We start from the raw sequence: 24,795 nt of genomic DNA on the forward strand, positions 1-24,795 counted from the left end.
AAAAAAATTAGCCGGGCATGGTGGCGGGCGCCTGTAGTCCCAGCTACTCGGAGAGGCTGAGGCAGGAGAATGGCGTGAACCCGGGAGACGGAGCTTGCAGTGAGCCGAGATTGCGCCACCACTGCACTCCAGCCTGGGCGACAGAGCAAGACTCCGTCTCAAAAAAAATAAAATAAAATAAAATAAAATAAAAATAAAAATAAAAGTAAATGCACTCATTAATAACCCTGAGTCAATGAAAAAGTTAAAATTGTTATTCATGTATTAAACATGTTATTCATCATATTAGAATATGAATTATAAGAGGAATGTATATAACATTTACTAACATAAAAAATTAAAAATAAGTATTTTTAATGTTCGAAAGGAGTAAGTTTTAGCTGGACATGGTGGCTCACACCTGTAATGCCAGCTACTACTCAGGAGGCTGAGGCAGAAGGATTGCTTGAGGCCAGGAGGCCAAGACTAACCTAAGCAACATAACGAGACCCTCATCTACAAAAAATGAGTTGTGTGTCAGGAGTTCGAGACCAGCCTGGGTAACATAGTGAGATCCTCATCTCCAAATAATTATCTAGGTGTTGTCAGGAGTTCGAGACCAGCCTGGGCAACACAGTAAGACCCTGTCTCTACGAAAAAAAAAAAATTTAGTTGGGCATGGCGGCACATTCCTGTAGTCTTAGCTCCTCAGAAGGCTGAACTGGGAGGATCACTTGAGCCCAGGATTTGAAGCTACAGTGAGCTATAATCATGCCACTGCACTCCAGCCTGGGTAACAGAATGAGATCCCCATCTCCCTGCCCCCTAAATACATACATACATACATACATATATACTTACATAAAATGAAATATTTGTCACCTTATATACTTTCTAGAAAACTTAATTCCCGAACAATGACATATATATATCAGATAGGAGGGTTTCAAAATACCTACACTTATAAATAATTATAAAGAAACTACAGGGGGAATGGCAGCCATGAGGCTCTGGGGAGCAGAAAAACAGGAATTTAGAGAAAGACTTGAAGAGAATTTCTTCTGTTCAAAAATTCAAGCCTGACTAAAAGAGTCTGTTAAGATGGTTCAATACACTATGGAAACCTGTCATTATTTTATAAAATTACACAGATCTATCTTATTGCTTAAAGCAATACTGTGCATATGCACATACCTTGAATTAATACTGTGCATATGCACATTCACGCACACACATAAAAATTATGTCCTCTCAAGCTACAAAATGTGGAACATTCTTCTAAAAACAATAATGTGAATTAGAAAACTCCACCAGATTGTTTAATTACATTAAGTAGAAAAATATGCCTCAAAACAAATGGTAAGTTAGGGAAGAAAGGTCAAATAAAGGTTTTGTCACATACTATTATAGTTAAATGCAAATTCTTTTTCAGTGTTACATTGCCACCTATTGGTGAATTTTTTTACATAAAAAACCATAACTTAGAGAAGTTGATAAAATGTTTAGAACTGTCCAAGTAAACCTCTATTAAATCCCTGACCCAGTAAAACTAGGAAAGTTAACAAAATGTTGTCACTTTCTTTTTTAAGAAACTGGGTCTCACACTCTGTGATGATTATGATCTCAGTGATCATAGTTCACTGCTTCCTTGAACTCCTGGACTCAAGCAATCATCCCACGTCAGCTTCCTGAATAGCTGAGACTACAGGTGTGCGCCACCACACCTGGTTAATTCTTTTATTTTTTTGTAGATATGGGGTCTATGTTGCCCAGGCTGGCCTCGAACTGCCAGCCTCAAGCAATCCTCCTGCCTTGGCCTCCCAAAGTATTGTTATTACAGGTATGAGCCATTGCACCCAGCTGATTCTTGTCACTTTAAGCTACAAAGCCTTAGGATAATTGTTATGCAAGAATAGATAACCAGAGCAGCTAAGGTGAAAGATGAACACTACTATCTTAACTCTGGTCAGCTCTAAACACTGTTTCCAATCCTAATACATACTCCCAATTTTCCAGGCTTCTGATCTAATAGCCTACCTTCTAAGTTTACAACCTCAGCTCATCCTTAAGAATCTCATACCCAAAACTGTCTGGTTCTGACATTTTGCTTCCATCTTGAACTTCAATTTAGACTTTTCTTTGCCATTACACCCAAACTTCATTCTTCACATACTCTGCTGCCATTTATATGATTCTTGACTATCACTAATTTGTTCCAAATCAGAGAAGATAAATTGGGCAGAAAATGGAAAACGTACTGGAAAATTAAGTGTTATACTTAACAGATCCCTTCTAATAAATTTAGAAGTACTGAACAGATCCTGACACTTTAGACTTAGGTGGCAAAGAAAATTATATCTAAATTCTACCATTAAACCTTAAAACTTAACTACAGTTTTAATATATTCCACGTTATACATGATGGATATTAGAATATTCTTGTTACAGATGGTTACCCAGCTATGGCAGAGGAACTATCTCTAATACTCATATATACTCTGGAAAGGAAAATAAAAGTAGAGCTTCAGTTTCCTGAAGAACTTCCAATAAAACCTAATGGAGAAACCAGCCCCTCTTAAGTTTTAACAAGGGTAAGCTAGGTATTTGTTTTTTTAATTATCAAAACAAACAAAAAATATAACCCAATGTAGAACTTACTCAACCTGATAAAAGACACCTATTAGAAATCCACAGCTAATGTCATACTTAATGGTGGAGAACTGAAAGCTTTCCCTGAGATCAAAAACATGACAACCAAGTCCTCTCACCACTTACGTTCAACATTGTATGGAAATTTCTAAGAAGGGCAATTAGGCAAGAAAAAGAAGTTAAAGATACTTATATTGGAAAGGAAAAGGTAAAACTATTTCTACTCATAGACTGTATGATTTTCTTAATAGAAAACTCTAAATCGCGCGCATGCGCGCACACACACACACGCGTGCACACACACACAACTATTAGAACTTATAAATGGACTCAGCTAAGTTGCAGGATACAGAATCAGTATACAAAAATCTGTTGTATTTCTATATACTAACAAAGAACTATCTGAAAATAAAATTAAAACAATTTTATTTCCAATTGGCTCAAAAAGAATAAAATATTTAGGAATAACTTTAAGAAAATAAGTCCAAGACTTTTACACTAAAGAAATTAAAAGACCTAAATCAAATTTCATTATTAAAATAAAGACCTAAATAAATGGAAAGAAATTAGAAATTCATGGAGGGGAAGATTTAATATTAAGATGGCAATATTCCTCAAATTAATCTACAGATTCAATGCAATATCTAACAGAATCCCAGCTAGTTTCTTTGAGGAAATATAAAAGCCAACCATCAAATTCATATGAAATTTCAAGGAACCTCAAATAGCAAAACAACCTTGAGACAGAAAAATAAAGCTGTAGGACTTCTTATTCCTGATTGCGAAACTTACCACAAAGCTACAGTAATTAAAACAATGTCACACTGGCATAAGGACAGACATATAGATCAATACAATAATATTGAGAGCCTAGAAATAAACACAAACATCTATGGTCAATTGATTTTCAACAATGGTGTCAAGACTCTTCAATGAAGAAAGAATTGTCTTTTCAACAAATGGTGTTAGAACTGGATATCAAAATACAAAAAATGAAGTTGGACTCCCACCTCATACTATATACAAAAATAAACTGAAAATAGATCATAAACATAAATACAAGAGCTAGAACTATAAAACAAGAAAACACAGGTGAAAAACTTCATGACCTTCGATTAAGCAATGAATACTTGGATATGCACTAAATGCAAAAGCAACAGAAGAAAAAATAGGTAAATTAAATGTAATCGAAATTTTAAAGATTAGTACTGAAAAGATGATCTAAAAAAGTAAAAAGACAACTCACAGAATGGAAGGATATATTTGCAAATTATATGGGTGTGTTTACATTTGTAAATGTCAATTTTCAGTAAAAGGAACCATGATGTCTTCAAGAAATGGCTGATTCTGGGGCCGGGACAATATAACATGAACCTGGAGCATCCTGTAATGCCAGAAAGTCATAAAGTGCTCAAAGCCAAAAGGATAGGGACATATCAAAGGGTAGAGGACCTAACCTTAAAAAAAGCTCCCAATGGTCAAAGTGAAACAATTTGAGCAAAAAAAAAAAATGTAGTAATGGTTTATAGTCCAATGCACAAACTAAAAATAGATGAGTATATAATTATATAAATCGAAGGCTAAATAAATGAGTGAAAAAAGATACTTTTTTCTTTAAAAAAATCCAAATTTTATGTGCAGATATTACCCACTATAGGAGATGGAGCTTAATTTCCGCCATCCTCCCATTCAGGTGGGCTAGATTGAGTGACTGGATTCCAATGAACAGATGAGGGACAGGTAAAAGTAGCAGCTCTACAGGAGAGAAACCTGACAAACTCTACCCTAACCAAGTGATGAAAGTTAACATCATCAGTGACAGCAAGTGCTCATCATGTACCTCCGATACGAGATATGATGTGACAAAAAGGGTATGTCACCTCTGGTATATTCTTTCAAAACCTCAGTCTAATCTCAGTTTAATCACAAGAAAAACTATAAATTCAGATTAGAGAACACTCTACAGGATATCTAACCGGACGGTCCTCCGTAAGACTGATGAGATAATGAAAAAATAAAGATTGAGAAACTGTCATAGACGAGAAGACTGTTGGAGACATGACAACTAAATACAATGTAGTACCCTGGATAGAAAAACTGGCGCAATACAAATGCAGTTTGAAGTTATTAATAATAATGTGTCAACAATGTGTCAATTTCTTAGTTTTGACAAATCTACCATGGCAATGTAAGATGTTAACAATGGAGGAACCAGATGTAGGGTATATGGGAACTCTCTGCACTCCTTTTCAACTTTCATGTAAACAGAAAATTATTCCAAAATGAAAAGTTTTTGTTTGTTTGTTTGTTTTTTGTTTTTGAAATGGAGTCTCGCTCTGTCACCCAGATGGGAGTGCAGTGGCGCGATGTTGGCTCACTGGAACCTCCAGCTCCCAGGTTTGAGCGATTCTTCTGCCTCAGCCTCCCGAGTAGCTGGGACTACAGGCGTGCACCACCATGCCCGGCCAAAAATTTTTTTAAAATGTCACTAAATGATAAAACATGGCAATGACAAATGTTACCCTTCATGTTAGAAGCTTTAATTTCTTTTTTTCATTTTTTCATAAACAAATAAGTACACTAAGCACCTGAAACTGTTGTACTAAAACAGTTTCAAGGAAATCTTGTGGAAAAAATCTGCTACAATGATACTAGACACTAGCTTATAATTTTTCAACAATAAACCAGCCACAGGATTTTTAGACACCTATTTTAATCGTGGGAAAAAGATAAACTTATTATTCGGCCTTAGATTTGTGATGGCAGTTATTTTGCTATGTATTAACTACCTCATTATCTTTAAAAAAGAGGCAAAGCCATGGATTCTAAAGATTACTATCACTTTGACAATGACAATTACCCAGACTTTCTCAACAAAAATAAAACCTCAATAGTGTCTTAAAGTAATATGATATGACAAGATAAACATATGAAGAAAAAATTGCACAAATTAATAATCATAGATTAAAAATTAATTTTAGTTTTGCAGACAGTACAACATGTTGCTTTTCCAAGCAGCAAATATATCAACATCTGGCTCTCACATCAGATTACTATCACATAAGGATAAACAGTATTGAAAATATTAACCTTTCATACTGATGGCCCCTTAAAAGCAGATGAGCAAGCAGCAATTCTTCTAATGACATGAAGTTTGGAAAGACATAAACTGTTTTCATGATATGGAGAGAGCTCTTGTTATCACCTAATATTTGGATAGCTGGAAGAATCTTTGATTGCAACACAGGCATCTGATGCATTTTTAAGTGTTTACAAGGTATTCCCTAAAACCCTAAACACTTTCAGACTCAGCAAATAAATTCTGAACAGCTGGCGACGTTAAGGGTGATTTTATCTTATTGAAATACTAAGAATTTTCTAAAAGGCAAAAACCTGAAAGATAACCACAACAAAGACCAGATACTTAGTAGTTGTGCAATTAGTATGTGTTAAATAAAATATAAACACATTTTTTATTCAACTTGCTTCTTTATGTCACTGTCTATTAATACCTTACCTGGATCAACCAAAGCTTTGTTAAATATTTCTTTAAGTTTCCGACTCTTTACATTCCTTCCTTGAGCAAGATTTCTATACATCTCATAGCCTATGATCATGACACCACCATCTTCTTGCCACCTCTGCAGCATGTAGCTTCTCTCCTGAGGACGTTTCACAGTTGCTAATTCAGAAACCTTTTGTTGGGAAATAAAGATTTTTTTTAAGTAGCTACTAAAAACGTGTGAATATTAAATATTCCCATTGAAATATGCATCACTGGTAAAAAAAATTAAAAATTAAAAAAATTAATAGTTTACTATATGAATTTCATGTGACTATTTTAATAATAGATAACATTAAAAATAAGTTACCTCAAGCTTCTCATCATCTTTTAATCCCTCTTGCCACTTCTCAAATTCATTCATCCAATTCAAAGCAGTATTAAGAGGACAAACCACTAACGCCGTGCTGAAATCCAGTTTGTCACACAAAAGAACTGTATGAAGAAAACTTACCACCTATAAGAAAACAGATTGTCACCTTCGTTTAAATATCCACAAAATAATTAATAAATTAAGCAATCTTACAATATTATAGCTTTGTTTTGCTTAAACAATAAACAGCCAGAATTTCCAAATCAGGCAAGGCACAGGGAAAGAGATAGTAAAATGCAAAAGTTCAAGTAGATGATGTATCAGGCTCTTCCAACTCTAAAACTCCATGATTCTATGATCAATGTGAATAGTATAAAATGATCCCATACCAATACTAAGTCCTAGGTCTCCACAGAATGTCCCTATAGTCTTTCAAAAAATACCATCGCTCATTTAGAAGATAATCGTGTTACATAATATTTTTCCACTTTAATGTGTTCTGACCCATTAAATCTGTAATTACTTTATGGTTTAAAAGTACAAATACATTCACCAGTTTTACATCTCTGTTACAACTCCTGTCATTTAGAAATGCAGCAATTTTAATAGTAAAAGATACTTTACTTTCTCATTACTTTAACATCATAAACCATTAAAAGTTGTAAAAAAAAAAAAAAGGTAATTTCTACCTTAGAATCTTTGCAGTTGTTGTTGGCCATACCTGACACCCCACAGCCTCGCTTCATTAGGACCTCTGCTCAAACATTACCTCCTAAAAGATGCCTTTCCTAACTCAATATCCTCCCTTAACATTCATTTTCTGAAAGTACATATTTCTTATTTGATTAGCAGCTCTCTCCTCCACTAGAATATAAGCTCCTTGGAGACAGATCTTGTTATTCTTGTTCACTACTTTATCTTCAGCCCCTATGACTGTGCCTGAAACATAATAGAATCCAATATATATTAATGAATCCACAAAAACAGGATACCTTCATATTCTTCAGCTCTTACCTGTAAAGTCTTACCAAGGCCCATACAGTGGGCAAGAATGCATCCTGAACCTGGAGATTTCTTTGTTTTTTTCACAGACTCACAGCAGCAATCCCACATAAACTGAACACCTAAAAACAACAGCTTCATTAACTTAAATTTAAAGGCCCAAGTTAAAAACTTCCTTTATATAAACACATCAAAAACATAACCAAAACTTCTAAAAAAACAGCATTAAAAAAACACTTACGTAAATAATTTCTTACATGTAAATGGGATTTTTTCCCACCAAAGTAAATCAGAAACAAGTTAACACAAACATAGAACAGGGGGACTTTCCTTCATCTTCTCTAAGCTATCCACAGCAGACGTTCTCTATTCCCTGCAATGGTTCAAAGAAACATAAGAATACTCTAAAAGAGAAACGTGGCCGGGCACAGTGGCTCACGCCTGTAATCCAAGCACTTTGGAAGGCCGAGGCGGGTAGATCACTTGAGGTCAGGAGTTCAAGACCAGCCTGGCCAACATGGTGAAACCCCGTCTCTACTAAAATACAAAAAATTAGCCGGGCGTGGTGGTGGTGTGCACCTGTAGTCCCAGATACTCAGGAGGCTGAGTTGGGAGAATCACTTGAGGCCAGGAGACAGAGATTGCAGTGAGCTGTTATAGCACCACCATACTCCAGCCTGAGTGACAGAGCGAGACTCCATCTCAAAAAATAATAATAATAATTTTTGTAAAAAGAGAGCAACTTTATCCAAAGAGAGAATGGCTTCCTATCAAAAATACCTTTGAGTTTCTTGAGTCAATCAGGAAAAAAAAAAAAACCCAGCAGATAATTTCATCATCTTTTCCTTTATTCGATGGTAAACACTGAGCAAGAAAGGGGACTAGCAACTCAAAAGGTAGGAACTACAGAACCTCCCTTATGATTATTCACATAAACACTCAAAACTGACTTACTGATTCAACTCTAATAAAGAAAACATACCTAAAAATGCTGAAATCGCATTTTCTGAAAAAGGCTTTCAGCTAGCTATAGCTCTTCCCAACCCCTAGCTGCCCTTAGGCCAATCTTTGCTAACTAGGTGAAACCCACTTGCTATATCTACCCATTTGTTAGTAGCACTTCTTTCCCTTTTTATAACACTCATTGTGTTTGCAATCACCCAATTTTGTTCTTCCTCGTTTGTTTATGAGCTCCATAAAGGCAAGGGGATTGTGGATTCCCCGCCCCACTCACCAATTTACCTCCAGGACTTAGCAGGATGTGAGGCAGCTGCCTCACACCCAAATATTGGTAAAAATTTAACTAAAAATTATTGAACCATCTAATAGCTTCTTACCATCTACTTGATGGGGTTTCAATTTGATAACCATATTTCTATGAACCTGCACTAACGGTTCTTTGGTTTCTTCATCTTCATCTAAAACCAACTTGGTTGTTATTGGACACTTGGTGGGTGAAGCATCTTCAATTTCTATCACCTACAAGAAAAGGAGTTGTTGATAGTTAAGCTCAAAGAAATCATTCAAGCAATGGTCAGTCTTACCAAGGCAGATTTTCCAAAATATAGACACATTTACTCCCACACCACAAATCCAAATGGTATGATTTGGATCTGTGCCCCCACCAAATCTCATGTTAATTGTAATCCCCAATGTTGGAAGTGGGGCCTGGTGGGAGGTGGTTGGATCATGAAGGTGGATTTCTCATGAATGGTTTAACACCATCCCCTTTGGTGCTATTCTCGTGACAGTGAGCGAGTTCTCACAAGATCTAGTTGTTTAAAAATGTGCAGCACCTCTCCCTCAGTCTCTTGCTCCTGCTCCCACCATGTGAGGTGCCTCACTCCCCCTTTGCTTTCTGCCATGATTGGAAGCTTCCTGAGGCCTCCCCAGAAGCAGAAGCCACTATATTTCCTGTACAGCCTGCAAAACCGTGAGTCAATGAAAACTCTTTTCTATATAAATTACCCAATCTCAGGACTAATACACCACTATTTTGCTTCAATAAAGCCAGGGCAGAGCCCAGGGTTTTATGTCTTCTAAAATCAAAACTCTCCAAAAAATTTTAAATCACTCTGATAATCTCAGTAATTTAGCTTAACAGATCTCACCCTGGATATTTCAACAACATTTATTACGCAGAGTTGTGAAAAAAGCAGTGTTCCCTGTTGTTGGTTGCTATGCCAAAAAAAAAAAGGAAAGAAGGAAGAAGGAGGGGGAGGAGGAAGGAAGAGGGAGGAGGAAGGAGGAGGGAGGAGGAGGGAGGAGGAGGGAGGAAGGAGGAGGAAGGAGGAGGAAGGAGGAAGGAGGAAGGAGGAAGGAGGAGGAAGGAGGAAGGAGGAGGAAGGAGGAAGGAGGAGGAAGGAGGAAGGAGGAGGAAGGAGGAGGAGGAGGAAGAGGAATAAGAAGAAGAAGAAGGAAGGAGGAAGAAGAAGGAAGAAGGAAGGAGGAAAAAGGAGGAAGGAGGAGGAAGGAAGGAGGAGAAGGAAGGAGGAGGAGGAAGGAGGAGGGAGGAGGAAGGAGGAGGAAGAAGAAAGAAGAAGGAAGAAGAAGGAAGGAGGAGGAAGGAAGAAGGAGGAGGAAGGAAGAAGAAGGAAGGAGGAGGAAGGAAGAAGGAGGAGGAAGGAGGAGGAGGAAGGTGGAAGGAGGAGGGAGGAGGGAAGAGGAAGAAGAAGAAAGAAGAAGGGAGGAGGAGGAAGAAGGAAGGAGGAGGAAGAAGACAGTCCCAAACAAGAACCGTGCGACTCAGGCTGTCAACATGACTACCACTGAAAAACACTGTAAATACATGATGTGAAAAGAAAAAAATATTTAGAAACACTGGTTTCAGAACCACAGGCTCAAAAATCATGATAGGAACATATAATACCTTCTAATTACAAAACGGAAACAATTATCACAAGCTCCTTATTTAAAATAATACTTAAGTAGATATATGCACACAGGTAACGTGTGTGTGTGCATATATTTTTTGCTGTCTTATCCTAATCTCTATCCATTACATAGTATATTCAGTAACTACGTAAGATAGGTACAAGCATTACCATTTGACAGATGAAAAAACTGAGGGACAGAGAAGTTAAGTAACCTGCACAAGGTCATACAACTATTGAGTATCATGACACTGAGATTTACCCAGAGGGTTGATCCCCCGAGTCCATGCTCTTAAACGTTACAAAATACTAGTTTAGTAAAATAAATGCTTGTAATAGTTTTATGGTTCTATGAAAAAAAACCAGAAACTTGTGATTTTAAAATCATAAAAACATTATGCAGTTGGGCACGGTGGCTCACTCCTATAATCCTAACACTTTGGTAGGCTGAGGGGGATGGATCGCCCGAGGTCAAGAGTTCAAGACCAGCCTGGCCAACATGGTGACACCCTGTCTCTATAAAATATACAAAAATTAGCCAGGCTGGTGGCGGGCGCCTGTAACCCCAGCTACTCTGGAGGCCAAGGTAGGAGAATGGATTGAACCTGGCGGCAGAGGTTGCAATGAGCTGAGATCGCGCCGCTTCACTCCAGCCTGGGTGAAAGAGCAAAGCTCCATCTAAAAAAAAAAACCACAAACAAGCAAAAAAAACTTAAAAGACAAAAACATTACGATGGTGAAGAAATAAAATTTTAGGCACTTTTTTCTTATTTACAATTAAAACTAGTTAACAAATGAATTTGTTAATGTTCAATATAGAAATTTTCAAACATACACAAAAGTAGATGGAAGAGAATAATAAATCCTATTACCCATCACTCAGCTTCAAAAATTATCAACTTAAGCCTGGGCACGGTGGCTCATGCCTGTAATCCCAGCACTTTGGGAGGCCGAGGTGGGCGGATCATGAAGTCAGGAGTTTGAGACCAACCTGGCCAATATGGTGAAACCCCGTCTCTACTAAAAATACAACAACAACAAAAAAATTAGCCAAGCGTGGTGGTGCGTGCCTATAGTCCCAGCTACTCAGGAGGCTGAGGCAGGAGAATCGCTTGAACCTGGGAGGTGGAGGTTGCAGAGAGCCGTGATTGTGCCACTGCACTCTAGCCTGGGCGACAGAGTGAGACTCCGTCTCAAGAGAAAAAAAAAAATTATCAACTTAAGGCCAGTTTTGTTTCACTGACAGCATCTTACCCATTGTCCAACTCCCCAGATCCCACAAATCATTTTGAAGCGAACACAAGAAAGTATGCAATATCATCTATAAAATGTTTGTAAATGTCTCTTTAAAAGGACACTTCCTCTTTGTAAAACCATAAGATCATTGTCACATCCAAAAAACTACAAATAAGTCACAGATTTGCAGTAAATTATCAGAACAGATATTGTACTTACATAAAATTGTGATATACAAACCAAGATTAACACTGAGAAACAGTGTGGTGAAGTAAAAATAGCATAGGCCATTCAGACCCAAATTCCATTTCATCAAGCTACCTAAACCCTCTTAGCTTCTGTGTCTGAATCTGCAAACTGGAAATGATTATCAATAGTTTCCACAAGGTTGTTCTGGAGACTGAATAAGACAATGTATGCAAAGTATCTGGCATAGGCTAAGTATTCACTAAATTATTACTGTGTCCTAGCCTGGATATGTAGTAGCTTCATATCACTGGGGTAAAGCCATTATATAAAAATGGAAAATTCCCTAAATGTCTTGTCCTGTTTACAAGGTGTGGTACACAGAATCCTAAAGTGGCCCCAGAATTACCGTCATCTGATACAAACACCCTGCATAATCCCCTCACCTTCTGAGTATGGTTGAGACCTGTAAATATGATTGGGCTATCATTCGCATAATTGGCCCACCAATAAGCTGACTCTGATTTAATCAAAAGGGAGATATTCTAGGTGAGCCTGACCTAATTAGAGCCCTTTAAAAGATTGCAATGCTTTTCTATTGATCTCAAAGATGAAGCAATCTGCCATGTTGTGGAGAGAGAACTCTAGTAGCTAAGGGCCTAAGTGTAATAACTGAAAGGAATTGAATTCTACCAACAAGTGAGTTGGAAAAGGATACAAACTCTTAGATGAAAGCAAAACTCTAGTTAACATCTTAATTTCAGCTTGGTGGGACACTAAGCAGAAAACCCAGTAGAGCCACGCTCACTAAGCTATTCCCAACTTCCTGACCCGTGAGACAAATAAATTTGTCTTAAGAGTTCAAGTGTCTGGTACATTTTACTGCCACAATAAAAAAACTAATATACAAGGCTTTAATTAAGATTTCTGAACCATATGTTCATCAGTGACTTGATGATACTTTTGTTATTAAGTGTTGTCTTCAGGATTGAGGATTAGTGTATCTTCATCCTAAATGCAGGAGGAGACAAGTTATAAAGAAATCATCTACCTATTAGTGATTACATAGATGTGTTTATGCACTCAAGCTATAATATAAGGAAACTTTATTTAACTAATAATACTGGGTATATACCCAAAGGAAAATAAATAATTCTTCCAAAAAGACACAAGTAATCATATGTTCATTGCCATGCTATTCACAATAGCAAAGACATGTAATCAGCCTAGGTGACCACGAATGGTGGATTAGATAAACAAAATCTGGTACATATACACCACAGAATACTATGCAGCCATAAAGAAGAAGAAAATCATGTCCTCTACAGCAACTTGGAGGCAGCTGGAGGCTATAAATCTAAGTAAATTCACATAGGAACAGAAAACCAAATACCACATGTTCTCACAAGTGGGAACTAAACACTGAGCACACATGGACATCAACATGGGAACAATAGACACTATGGACTACCGGAGGGGGAGGGAAGGAAGAGGGCATAGGTTGAACAACTATTGGGTACTATGTTCACTACCAAGGTGATGGGATCCACATCCCAAACCTGAGCATCACACAATATATCCAGTAAGAAACCTGTACATGTAACCCCCCTACCCCGTATCTAAACTAAAAGCTGAAATTTTAAAAATGATAAATACACAGCAATGAAACAGGAGAAAAACTTAGGACAAATAATCACTTACGGTGTAGTAAAAATAAATACAGACATGAAATATCTCCTGTATCTGAACTGAAGGGAAAATAAAGGAAAAAAAATCATCTGACCAAAATATTAAAAGGTTGAGCCAAACTTCTGCTTCCAGTCATGATGGTTTATTAGAACTAGGTTTACCTTCCTGCTGTAATCAAGTAGAAAAGTAGGCAAAATGTATGAAAAAAATTTTTTTCAGACATTGCATAAAGACACCACAAGACCCTGATCCCTCAGAGTAGGAAAACCAACAAGAAGACCCCTATATTCCCCTTGAATTGGTGCCTGAAGGATCAGGGAAAAGGGATTCCCAAGGAGAGCACTGGAGATATATCAAGTTGAAGAAACAAAGGTCAGGCTGAGATGACTGAAGCTGTGAGGCAGAACTACAAAGAAAAAAGAGCTACACAAAAAGAACTCAAAATCGAGACAGGATTCACTGTAAGTCATAGCTGAACATTAAAATGCACACATGAGGAGTGAAACTTTGTGAGGCCAGGCAGAGCATGACCAAGAAGCTGTGAACTAAACAGCTCCCAGTGATCACATGGTGCTGGGAGGCATTCGATTTCAGAGGAGGCACAGTAGCCTCTTCGTTTATAACCCAGGGCATTCAGTAGAGACCACAAAGAGACCAAATCTTAGCAGTGGGTCAAAGCAATTCATAAATTAAAGAGTACTGAAGAAACGCATTAACCAGGCTTTTTTAAAAGCTTCGAAATTAAACTGAACTTTTTAATAAAACATTACTAGGTTTGTCAAGAAGAAAAAAAATATGAAGAATAACCAGGGGAAAAAAGAGTCAACAAAAATGGGCCAAGAAGTAACAGAAATAATGAAATAGGCAGACAAGTAAAGTGAGACAGCTGATTAAAAATGCCCAAATAGGCCGGGTGTGGTGGCTCACACCTGTAATCCCAGCACTTTGGGAGGCAGAGGTAGGTGAATCGCCTGAGTTCAGGAGTTTGAGACCAGCCTGGGCAACATGGCAAAACCCCGTCTCTACTAAAAATATATAAAAAATTAGCTGGGCATGGTGGCACACACCTGTAGTCCCAGCTATTCGGGAGGCTGAGGCAGGAGAATCGCTTGAACCCCAGAGGCGGAGGTTCCAGTGAACAGAGATCGCACCACTGCCCTCCAGCCTGGGTGATAGAGCAAGCCTCCGTCTCAGAAAAAGAAAAACAAAATGCCCAAACACTGAAAACATGAACACAATGAAAACAAAAATAGAAGATATTTTAAAAAACTAAATAGAATTCCTAGTGATGAAAATTATAGTACACTGTAATTCACTAAGTGGATTAATATCATAACAGTGCAGAAGAAAAGATCAACAAAATTGAAGACAAAGCAAGAAAAACTATCCAAAATGAAATAGAGGGGGGAAAATAAGAAACCTATGGAACAATATTAAGGAGCATAATATATAAGTCCCAAAGAAAAATAGAACAGAAAAAAATTATTTGAAAAAATAATGATGTGAACTTTCCAAAAAATTGATGGAAGCTGGATATGGTAGCTCACACCTGCAATCCAAGATCTTTGGGAGGCCAAGGTGTGAGGATCACTTGAGGTCACAAGTTTGAGGCCAGCCTGGGCAACATAGCAAGACCTTGTTCCTACGAAAAATTTAAAAATTAGCAATAGGGCATGCCTCTAGTCCTAGCCACTCCGAAAGCTGAGGCAAGAGTATATCTTGAGCCCAGGAGTTTGAGGTTACAGTGACCAATTATCGTACCACTGCACTCTAGCGTGGGCAACAGAGTAAGACCCTCTCTCTAAAACAAACCAACAAAAATTTGATGAAACTATAAACTCACAGATCCAACAAGTTCAAGGAACCCAGAGCAGGATAAACAAAGAAAATAAAAATCTTCAATTTCTGAAAGCCAGGCATTAACAGAAAATCTTAAAATCACTGAAAAATCTTTTAAGACTATCTTTTCAAGAAATAAAAGGTGCATGCAGAGGAGCAAAGATGAAGGAAAAAGGAGAAAGATAAACAAAATGTCACAAAGAAGTAACATCTTTAAAGAGATTTTTTTAAAGTATCAATTTAGAATTCTATACCCAGGGAAAACAACTTTCAAAAATGAAGAGATTAGCTTGCTCCTGTACTTCTAGCTACTCAGAAGGCTGAAGTGGGAGAATTGCTTGAGCCCAGGAATTCTAGGCTACAGTGATCATGCTACTGCATCATTCCAAGCTGGGTGACAGAGTAAGACTGTCTCCACACACAAAAAAAAAAAAAAAGAAGGGAAAATGTAGATATCAACAAAATAGATTAGGAAGCTCCAAGCTCCAGTTCCCACACAGAACTATTTTGTAAACAAGTAGAAACTTTCTGAACCAACTTTGTCAGAGTTCTGGAACACAGTCAAAGGTTTACAGCAACCAAGCAAATACCCAATCAAGAAAACAACATCTTAGCCAGGCATGGTGGTGACCGCCTGTAGTACAAACAACTAGGCCTAGACAGGAGGATTGCTTGAGCCCAAGAATTTGAGGCTAGCCTGGGCAACATAGCAAGACCCTGTCTCTAAAATAACGAAAAAGAAAAAAAGTCACCTTCAATACAATAGGAATGTTTTACAGCATTTTTACTTGTCCTTGCCCCACCACCTACCAGAAGGTGAAAGTTTTAGTCTCAAAGCAGCAGCACCCTGTTTCCCAGTATCCTCCCACAAACCAGAGGGAGGAAAGCAGATGTTAGTTACAAATTATTGTGTAAATGTTATCTAACCTGTCTGAAGGATACTTGAAGGACTGACATAAGGCTCTCATCATTTCTTCACCTAACTCAGAGCTCTGGTGAGAAAGACAGCAAGAACAGCTTTAAAACACACACACACACACACACACACACACACACACACACACACACACACAACAATTGCAACGTGACTACAGACCCACAGAGGCCTGGGGCAAGGCATTACAGGGGAACACACCCAAAACACCACCTAAGGCCCAAATAGCTAGAGATAGGACACTTTTGGAATTTTTTTTTTCAAGATACAGGGTCTTGCTTTGTCACCAAGGCTGGAGTGCTGTGGTGTAATTATAGCTCACTGCAGCACTGAACTCCTGGGCTGAATTGATCCAGCCACCTCAACCGATCTAGCCACCTCAACCGCCCAAGTAGCTGGGACTATAGGTGTGCACCACCACACCCAACTAGTCTTTACTTTATTTTTGTAGAAATAGGGTCTCACAATGTTGCCCAGGCTGGTCTCACACAACCAGGCTCAAGCCATCCTCCTACCTCAGCCTCCAGAGTTGCTGGGACTACAGGTATGAGCCACCACATGCAGCTACTTTTAAATTTGGGACACTCAAAAGCAACCAGGTATATAGGATAATTCAGAAAGCCGTATGTGTGTCCAGGCAAAATACATGCTCAGAAAAGATCTTTATTAAAATCTTAAGTTTTCCCCTCAGGCTTATCTTTAGGTTTAGTGGAAGCCTAGTTATGGATTAAAGGAGCGCACCAGCACAATCAATCTACAAACAGAGAGAGCAGGCATTTAAAAAAAAAAAAAAAAAAGCCTTCTTTTTTTGTTTGTTTTTTGAGATGGAGTCTTGCTCTGTCGCCCAGGTTGGAGTGCAATGGCGCAATCTTGGCTCACTGCAACCTCCGCCTCCCGGGTTCAAGCAATTCTCGTGCCTCAGCCTCTCGAGTAGCTGGGATTAACAGGCACGTGCCACCATGCCTGGCTAATTTTTTTGTATTTTTAGTAGAAACAGGATTTCACCATGTTGGCTAGGCTGGTCTCGAACTCCTGAACCCAGGTGATCCACCTGCCTTGGCCTCCCAAAGTGCTGGGATTATGGGCGCAAGCCACCACACCCAGCAGACATTCAAAAAAATCTTTCAAAACATTAGTTTAACATGAATGAAAGGGACAGAGACTTTACTGATGACACACAACAAGAACACTCTTTGAAAAAATAATGTGGGGGAGTCTTAAAACAATAGGTCTACTACAATTTATATATATTTAAAACCCCAGCAAACCCTTGAAAAGGGAGAGAACCTCATATGCAGAGTTACCAAGTTACAACAGTCAAATACCCAATATGCAATTTTTAAAAATCACACAAGTTGATGGGTGCAGCAAACCAACATGGCACATGTATACCTATGTAACAAACCTGCACATTGTGCACATGTACCCTAGAACTTAAAGTATTAAAAAAAAATCACAAAGATACAACTAAATAGGAAAATATAGCCCAATTGAAAGAGTATTAATAGCAGATTTGAGCAGGCAGAAGAATCAGTGAATATGAAGATATTAACTGAAATCATCAAGTCTGACGATCAAAAAGGGGAAAAAAAAACTAAAGTGAAGAAAGAAAAACGGATAGGAGGGAAACCATCATGAAGAACATCTTATGTATTATGAGAGTCACAGAAAGAGAAAAGAAAAAGAAAGAAGCAACAATCATTTGATGAAATAATTGTGGAAAACTTCCAAAATTGAAGGAGAGAGACTTAAATCTACAAATACAGGAATGAACTCAAACTGGGATAAACTAAAATACATATAGATCAAAACACATTACACACAAACTGTCGAAGGCCAAAGACGAAGAGAATACTGAAAGCAGCGAGAAGCCAAGTCAACACATACAAAAAAACTTCAATAAGATCATCACCTAATTTCTCATCAAAAACTTAAGAGGCCAGAAGGCAGTGTGACAATATATTTCAAAGTGATGAATGAAAAAAAAAAGTTAGCAGAGGATTCTTTTTCCTTTTTTAAAAAATAGACACAGCATCTCACTCTGTCATCCAGGCTATAGTGCAATGGCATAATCATAGCTTACTGTATCCTCGAACCCCTGGCTAAAGCAATCCTCCAACCTCTCAAGTAGCTTAGACTACAAGTGTGTGCCACCACATCCAGATAATTTTTTAATTTTTTGTAAAGACAAGGTCTCACTATGTTGCCCAGTCTGGTCTTAAACTCCTGGCCTCAAGTGATCCTCCTGCCTTGGTCTCCCAAAGTGCTGGGATTACAGGGGTGAGCTACTGTGCCAGGCATCAGCTGAGGATTCTATACCCAGCAAAATTATCCTTCAAAATAGAGGAACAAGTTAAGACACTCCTAAGCTGAATGAATTTGTTAAAACTAGACCTGCCCTATAAAAAAATGCTTCCTACAGGGAAGTCTTTGGGTTGAAATGAAAGGATGCTAGAAGTAACTCAAAGCCATATAAAGAAATAAAGATCTCCTAGAAGAGATACATACAGGGGCAAATATAAAACCTAGTATCACAAAATTTTGTTTCATAACCTCACTTTTTACTTTCTTTAGGATTTAAAAGACAAAAGCATAAAATACAATTATGAATATATGTTACCATTCACGACATGTATAAAAATGTAATTTGTGACATCAATAATTGTAACAGTCACCACATAATATACAGGGGAATGGAGCTGTGGAAGAGTAGAATTTTTGTATGCAACTGAAGTTAAGTTCATATCAATTCAAGTAAGACTCTCATAACTTTAGGATGTTATATGTAATCTCCATGATAACCACAAAGAAAATATAGAATATACAAAAATGAAAGTGAGATGGGAATCAAAATATGTCACTGCAAAAAATTAACCAAACACAAAAGAAAGCAGTAATGGAGGAAATAATGAACAAAATAGTAGTAAGAAAACACAAAATGGCAGAAATAAATCCTTATTTATCACTACTTACCTCAAGTGTAAATGAATTAAACTCCTGGATCAAAAAGACATAGATGGACATAATAATTTTTAAAAAATGATCCAAATACTGGTTATCTAAAAAAGGTTCACTTTAGATCTAAAGACACAAATAGACTGAAAGTGAAAGAATGGTAAAAGACACTCCATGCAAATAACAACCAAAAGAGAGCTCAGATGACTATATAGACATCAGACAAAACAGACTTTAAGTCAAAAACTGTTAGAACAGACAAATAGGATATTATGTATTGATAATACAGCCAGGTTCTCAAAAAATGTAATTATAAACATATATACAACAAACAACAGAGCACCAAGACATATGAAGAAAGCACTAAAAGAACTAAAAGGAGAAATATACATCAGTGTAGTGTGGGAAAACTAAAACAAAAAAAGGGAGAAACAGTTGGAGACATAAATTGCCCAATATCAATAAATGTGTAAAACAAGTAGACAAAGATCATTAAGGAAATATAGGACTCGAATAACACTATAAACCAACTGGAGCTGGCCACAGTGTTTCACGCCTTAATTCCACCACTTTGGGAAGCCAAGGCAGGAGGATCACTTGAGGCCGGGAGTTCGAGACCAACCTGGGCAACACTGTGAGACCCTGCCTCTATAAAACAGTTTTAAAAAATTAGCTGGGGTGGTGCCATGCACCTATGGTCCCAGCTACTCAAGGGGCAGAGGCAGGAGGATCACTTGAGCCCAGGAGTTCGAGGCTACAGTGAGCTATGATCACGTCACTGCACTCCAGCCTGAGCAACAGAGCAAGACACTGTGTCTTTAAAAAAAAAATAAAAAAAAAATAAAAAAAAAAAAAAAGACCTAACAGACATATAAAGAACACTCCACTCAACAATGGTAGACTATATATTTTCTCTCAAGTGCACATTCTCAAGGACAGACCATATGATCAGGCACAAAAAAGCCTTAATAAATATAAAAAGACTGAAGTATCTTTTCCAATCACAAGGGAATGCAAGAAAAAATCGATAACAGAAGACAACTGGAAAGAACACAAATATGTGGAAATTAAATAAGATAAGTAACTAAAGGATCAAGAAAGAGATCACAAGGAAAATTGGAAAATACCTTGAGACAAATGAAAGTTAAAACACAAAATACAAAACATATGGGATGTAGAGAAAACAGTACTAAGAAGAGGATTTACAGTGATAAAGGCATACAGTAGAAAAGAAGAAAGATCACAATCAAGAACCTAACTTTACACCTTAAGGAACCAGAAAAGGAAGCACAAACTAAACCATAGTTAGAGAATAAAAGGAAACAATACAGATTAGAGCAGGGACGATTAAAATGGTTGATGGATGCATAGATAAAACGATATGTAATAAAGCAAATACAGCAACATGTTAAGAAATGAAGAAACTACATGGTAGGTACATTCGTGTTCATGTTTACAATTCTCTCCATATATTTACAAATTTCATGATAAAATTGTGGCAGAACAAAATTACTAGAAAAAATAATGAGAAAATATACACCATGTATTATTCAAAAACAAATGTACACAAGATTTGTGCCTTTCATTTTAAGTAAATTTCCTTTTACATAAAAAGGAAAACACATAAATATTGAACTTTAGCTAATGATACACCTGCTAAAGCATTTGAGATAAATGAAATGATGTATGCAATTTACTATGAAATGCATAAAAAGATGTACTGATGGATAAAGATTAGTACATAAATAGGAATGTAATAAAGGAAATATGAAAATGAAAAATATGAAAATGAAAAAAATCTAGGAAGTTTACAGGAAATCAATGAAATACTTTCAACCTGGCTGTATAAATGAAACTTTTCCTAAGATGTTGGAAAAGAAAGATGATGATGTCATTACATTATTATCAAATACAGCAGACTTCAGGTGAAAGAAAATTACCAGATAATACAGAGTCACATTACATAGTGTTAAAGGGGGAATTAACCAGAAAGATGTAATCCTAAATGTATATGTACCTAACAAAACAACTTCCAGCAAACATGAAGCAAAATCTGAGAGACCTACAAAGAGAAAGAGATGAATTAACAATTATAGTTGGAGACATCAACACTCCTCTAATTGGAGAGAATACCATTAAAACTATAGAAGATGTGAATGTAATCAACCATCAACATAATCTGATCAAAATTTATAGAATATGTCACCCAACAACAGCAGAATATAAACATTGAACATCCACCAAGCCAGATCATATTCTGGCTCATAGAAATTAGAAAAGATTCAGAGCAGAGTAAAAATGAACACAAAATACCAAAATCTGTAAGATGCAGTGTTTAAACAGTATGCACAGTGGCAAATTTTATACCTTTAAAAATGCATATGTTAAAGAAGATCCAAAATCCACCTTAAGTCGCTAGAAAAACAAGAGAAAGTAAGTCCAAAGAAGGATAAACACAGTAAAAATAAGAATGAAAATCAATGAAATAGAAAAGGGTCAAAAATAGAAAAAAATTAATGAAATCCAAAGCTGCGTGTTTTTTTTGAGATAGTAAAATTGTGAACTTTTTGCACAGATTAATCAAGGAAAAAATGATAAAACACAAATTCCTAACAGAAACAATAAATGACAGAACCTACAAAGTATAATGAAAGACTATAAACAAATTTACATAAATAATTTGACTACTTAAATGAAATGGAAAAATTCCTTAAGTTTGAAATTTACCAAAACAGACCTAAAGAAAAAGAAAAGATCTAAATAGTTCACATGTATTAAAGAAATGGAATATGCCAGGTGTGGAGGCTCCCTACTATAGTCACAGCACTTTGGGAGGCTGATGGGAGAGGATCACTTGAGGCCAGGAGGTCAAGACCAGCCTGGGTAGCATAATGAGACCCGATCTCTAAAATAAAAAATTAACCAGGTATGGTGGTACATGCCTGTTGTCCCAGCTACTTGGAAAGCTGAGGCAAGAGGATCGCTTGAGCCCAGGAGTTTGAGGCTGCAGTGAGCTATGATCACACTACAGCACTGTAGCCTGAGAGACAGAGCGAGACCCTATCTTGAAAGGAAGAAAGAGAAAAGAAAGGAAGGAAAGAAGGAAAGAAGGAAGGAAGGAAAGAAAGAAAGAAGGAAAGAAAGAGAAAGAAGGAAGGAAGGAAGGATTGATCAGCAAATGCAATACAATATATAAAAGGAGTAATATAACATGACTAAGCAAGGTTTATTCAAGGAACACAAGACATTTTCTAGGTCATTCCAACAGATGCAATGAAAAGCATTTGAAGAAATTCACCATTTATAATTTAAAAAGAGAAATAAATGATAGATTGGAATGGAATTAGCAAAATAGTTTTTCTTTACAGACAACACAAACGTATACATGAAAGTCATAAAGAATTTATCAAAAAAGCTACTATAACAAGTAAATTTAGAGCTTAGGACACAAGGTCATTATGCCAACATTACTTGAAACTACATTTACTATATGATATGGCTTGGCTGTGTCCCCACCCAAATCTCATCTTGAATTCCCACATGTTGTGGGACAGACCCAGTGGGAGGTAATTGAATCACGGGGGCAGGTCTTTCCTGTGCTGTTCTTGTGATAGTGAATAAGTCTCACAAGATCTATAGTTTTAAAAAGAGGAGTTTCCCTGCACAAGTTCTTCTCTTGTCTGCCACAATGTGAAATGTGCCTTTTACCTTCCACCACGATTGTGAGGCCTCCCCAAGCCACATGGAACTATAAGTCCAATAAAACTCTTTCTTTTATAAATTGCCCAGTCTTGGGTATGTCTTTATTAGCAGCATGAAAATGGACTAATACAATATAACATCAAAAACCATGAACTACTTGGGGATAAATTTTTTAAAATATGTACTAGACCTGTACAGAGAAAACTGCAAAACATTCCTAAGAGAAATTAAAGAGAAGGTAAATAAATAGAGAAGTAAACTATATTCATGTAATAGGAGACAAAACACTGTTAAGATGTCAATTCTGGCCACATTACAAGAAAGATTCAACAAAATTCCAATAGAAATTCCACAGGGATTTTTGTAAAAACCAACAACATAATACTATGTGGAAATGCAAAGAACTGAGAATACCCAAAAACATTCTGAAAAAGTGGAACAAAGTTAGAGGAGCTGTACCACAAAAAAGGGACAAGCACTTTTAAAGTAACTCTTAATGAGATGCAAAAGGAAGTACATATTACTGCCCATGAGTATTTCTACCAAAAAAAGAACTGAATCTAAATCTGATCGGGACTCTAGATCCTATTACCAATTTATAGGAAATATAGAAGCCAGTGAAACTGTACCACAGGGATGCAAATAACAAAACTCAGAACATAGAAAATTTTACAAAAATAATTTGGTTTCTTAAGCAAATGAACTTAAGAATGGGTAAAGAAAAAGAAAGAACCAAAGGGAAACTAGGTTAAAATTAGGTAAGAGATGTAACATCCAAATACAACAGAATATGCAGATGGCCCTTGTTAAGACCCTGATTCAAACCAACTATTTTTTTTTTTTTTTGAGACAGAGTTTCGCTCTTGTCACCCAGACTAAAGTGCAATGGTGCGACCTTGGCTCACTGCAAGCTCTGCCTCCCGGGTTCAAGCAATTCTCCTGTCTCAGCCTCCCAAGTAGCTGAGGTCACAGGCACACACCACCACACCTGGCTAACTTTTTTTGTATTTTTAGTAGAGACGGGGTTTCACCATGTTGGCCAGGCTGGTCTCCAACACCTGACCTCAGGTGATCCACCCACCTCAGCCTTCCAAAGTGTTGGGATTACAGGCGTGAGCCACCGCGCCAGGCCCACACCAACTATTTTTTAAAACTACTATGTGAGGCAATGAGAGAATTCAGTGTAATAATGACACTGCAGTAATGTTTAAAATACTATTATCTTTTAACAATACATTCCCAACTATTTATAAACAGAATATGATTTCTGAGATTCGCTCTGAAATAATCTGAAGGAAAAAGAATAGATGAAACGGCCAGGCGTGGCAGCATGCACCTGTAATCTCGGATACTCAGGAGCCTGAGATAGGAGAATCACCTGAACCCAGGAGGTGGAGGTTGCAGTGAGCCGACATTGCGCCATTGCACTCCAGCCTGGGTGACAAGAGTGAAACTCCATCTCAAAAAAAAAAAGAAGATGAAACAAGACTCGTCCTGTGTTAGTAACTGCTGAAACTGAGTTAATAGATCCAGGGAGAATTATTATACTATTCTCTCCACCTGTGAATTTGAAAATTTTTGTAACATAAAGTCCATTTTAAAAACTGAAATCTTTTATGGATTTAAGAAGTAATTTTGAGACATTTCTCTACCCAAAATACAACATAACCATTTTGGTGATCATTCAAGAATTTCAATTTTTTCCATGCACTTAATTAAATTAATAAAGCTAAATGACTATTTTAGGTTGCATGAAATAGTGACAGTAGGAAAAATCAATTGCAACTAGAAATCCTGTGGTTGAGGCTGGGCAAGGTGGCTCACACGTGTAATCCCAGCACTTTGGGAGGCTGAGGTGGGTGGATCACTTGAGGTC

The 24,795-nt window shown here is 37.2% G+C and overlaps 1 protein-coding gene across 1 annotated transcript in view; it reads right to left on the bottom strand.

Moving 5' to 3' along the window:
* The window catches only part of ATRX (ATRX chromatin remodeler), a 229,616-nt gene that overhangs the window by 135,521 nt on the left and 69,300 nt on the right, over positions 1 to 24,795 (bottom strand). The window contains exons 11-15 of the mRNA XM_058441328.1: positions 12,247 to 12,320; positions 8,843 to 8,984; positions 7,518 to 7,627; positions 6,501 to 6,647; positions 6,146 to 6,323 (exon numbers count right to left, since the gene is read on the bottom strand). Of these exons, the coding sequence (XP_058297311.1) occupies positions 6,146 to 6,323; positions 6,501 to 6,647; positions 7,518 to 7,627; positions 8,843 to 8,984; positions 12,247 to 12,320 (651 nt within the window). The remainder of the gene's footprint in view (positions 1 to 6,145; positions 6,324 to 6,500; positions 6,648 to 7,517; positions 7,628 to 8,842; positions 8,985 to 12,246; positions 12,321 to 24,795) is intronic.

This window comes from Hylobates moloch, unplaced genomic scaffold (genome assembly GCF_009828535.3).
Source record: "Hylobates moloch isolate HMO894 unplaced genomic scaffold, HMol_V3 SCAFFOLD_7, whole genome shotgun sequence".
In the NCBI taxonomy this organism is placed as follows: Eukaryota; Metazoa; Chordata; class Mammalia; order Primates; family Hylobatidae; genus Hylobates; species Hylobates moloch.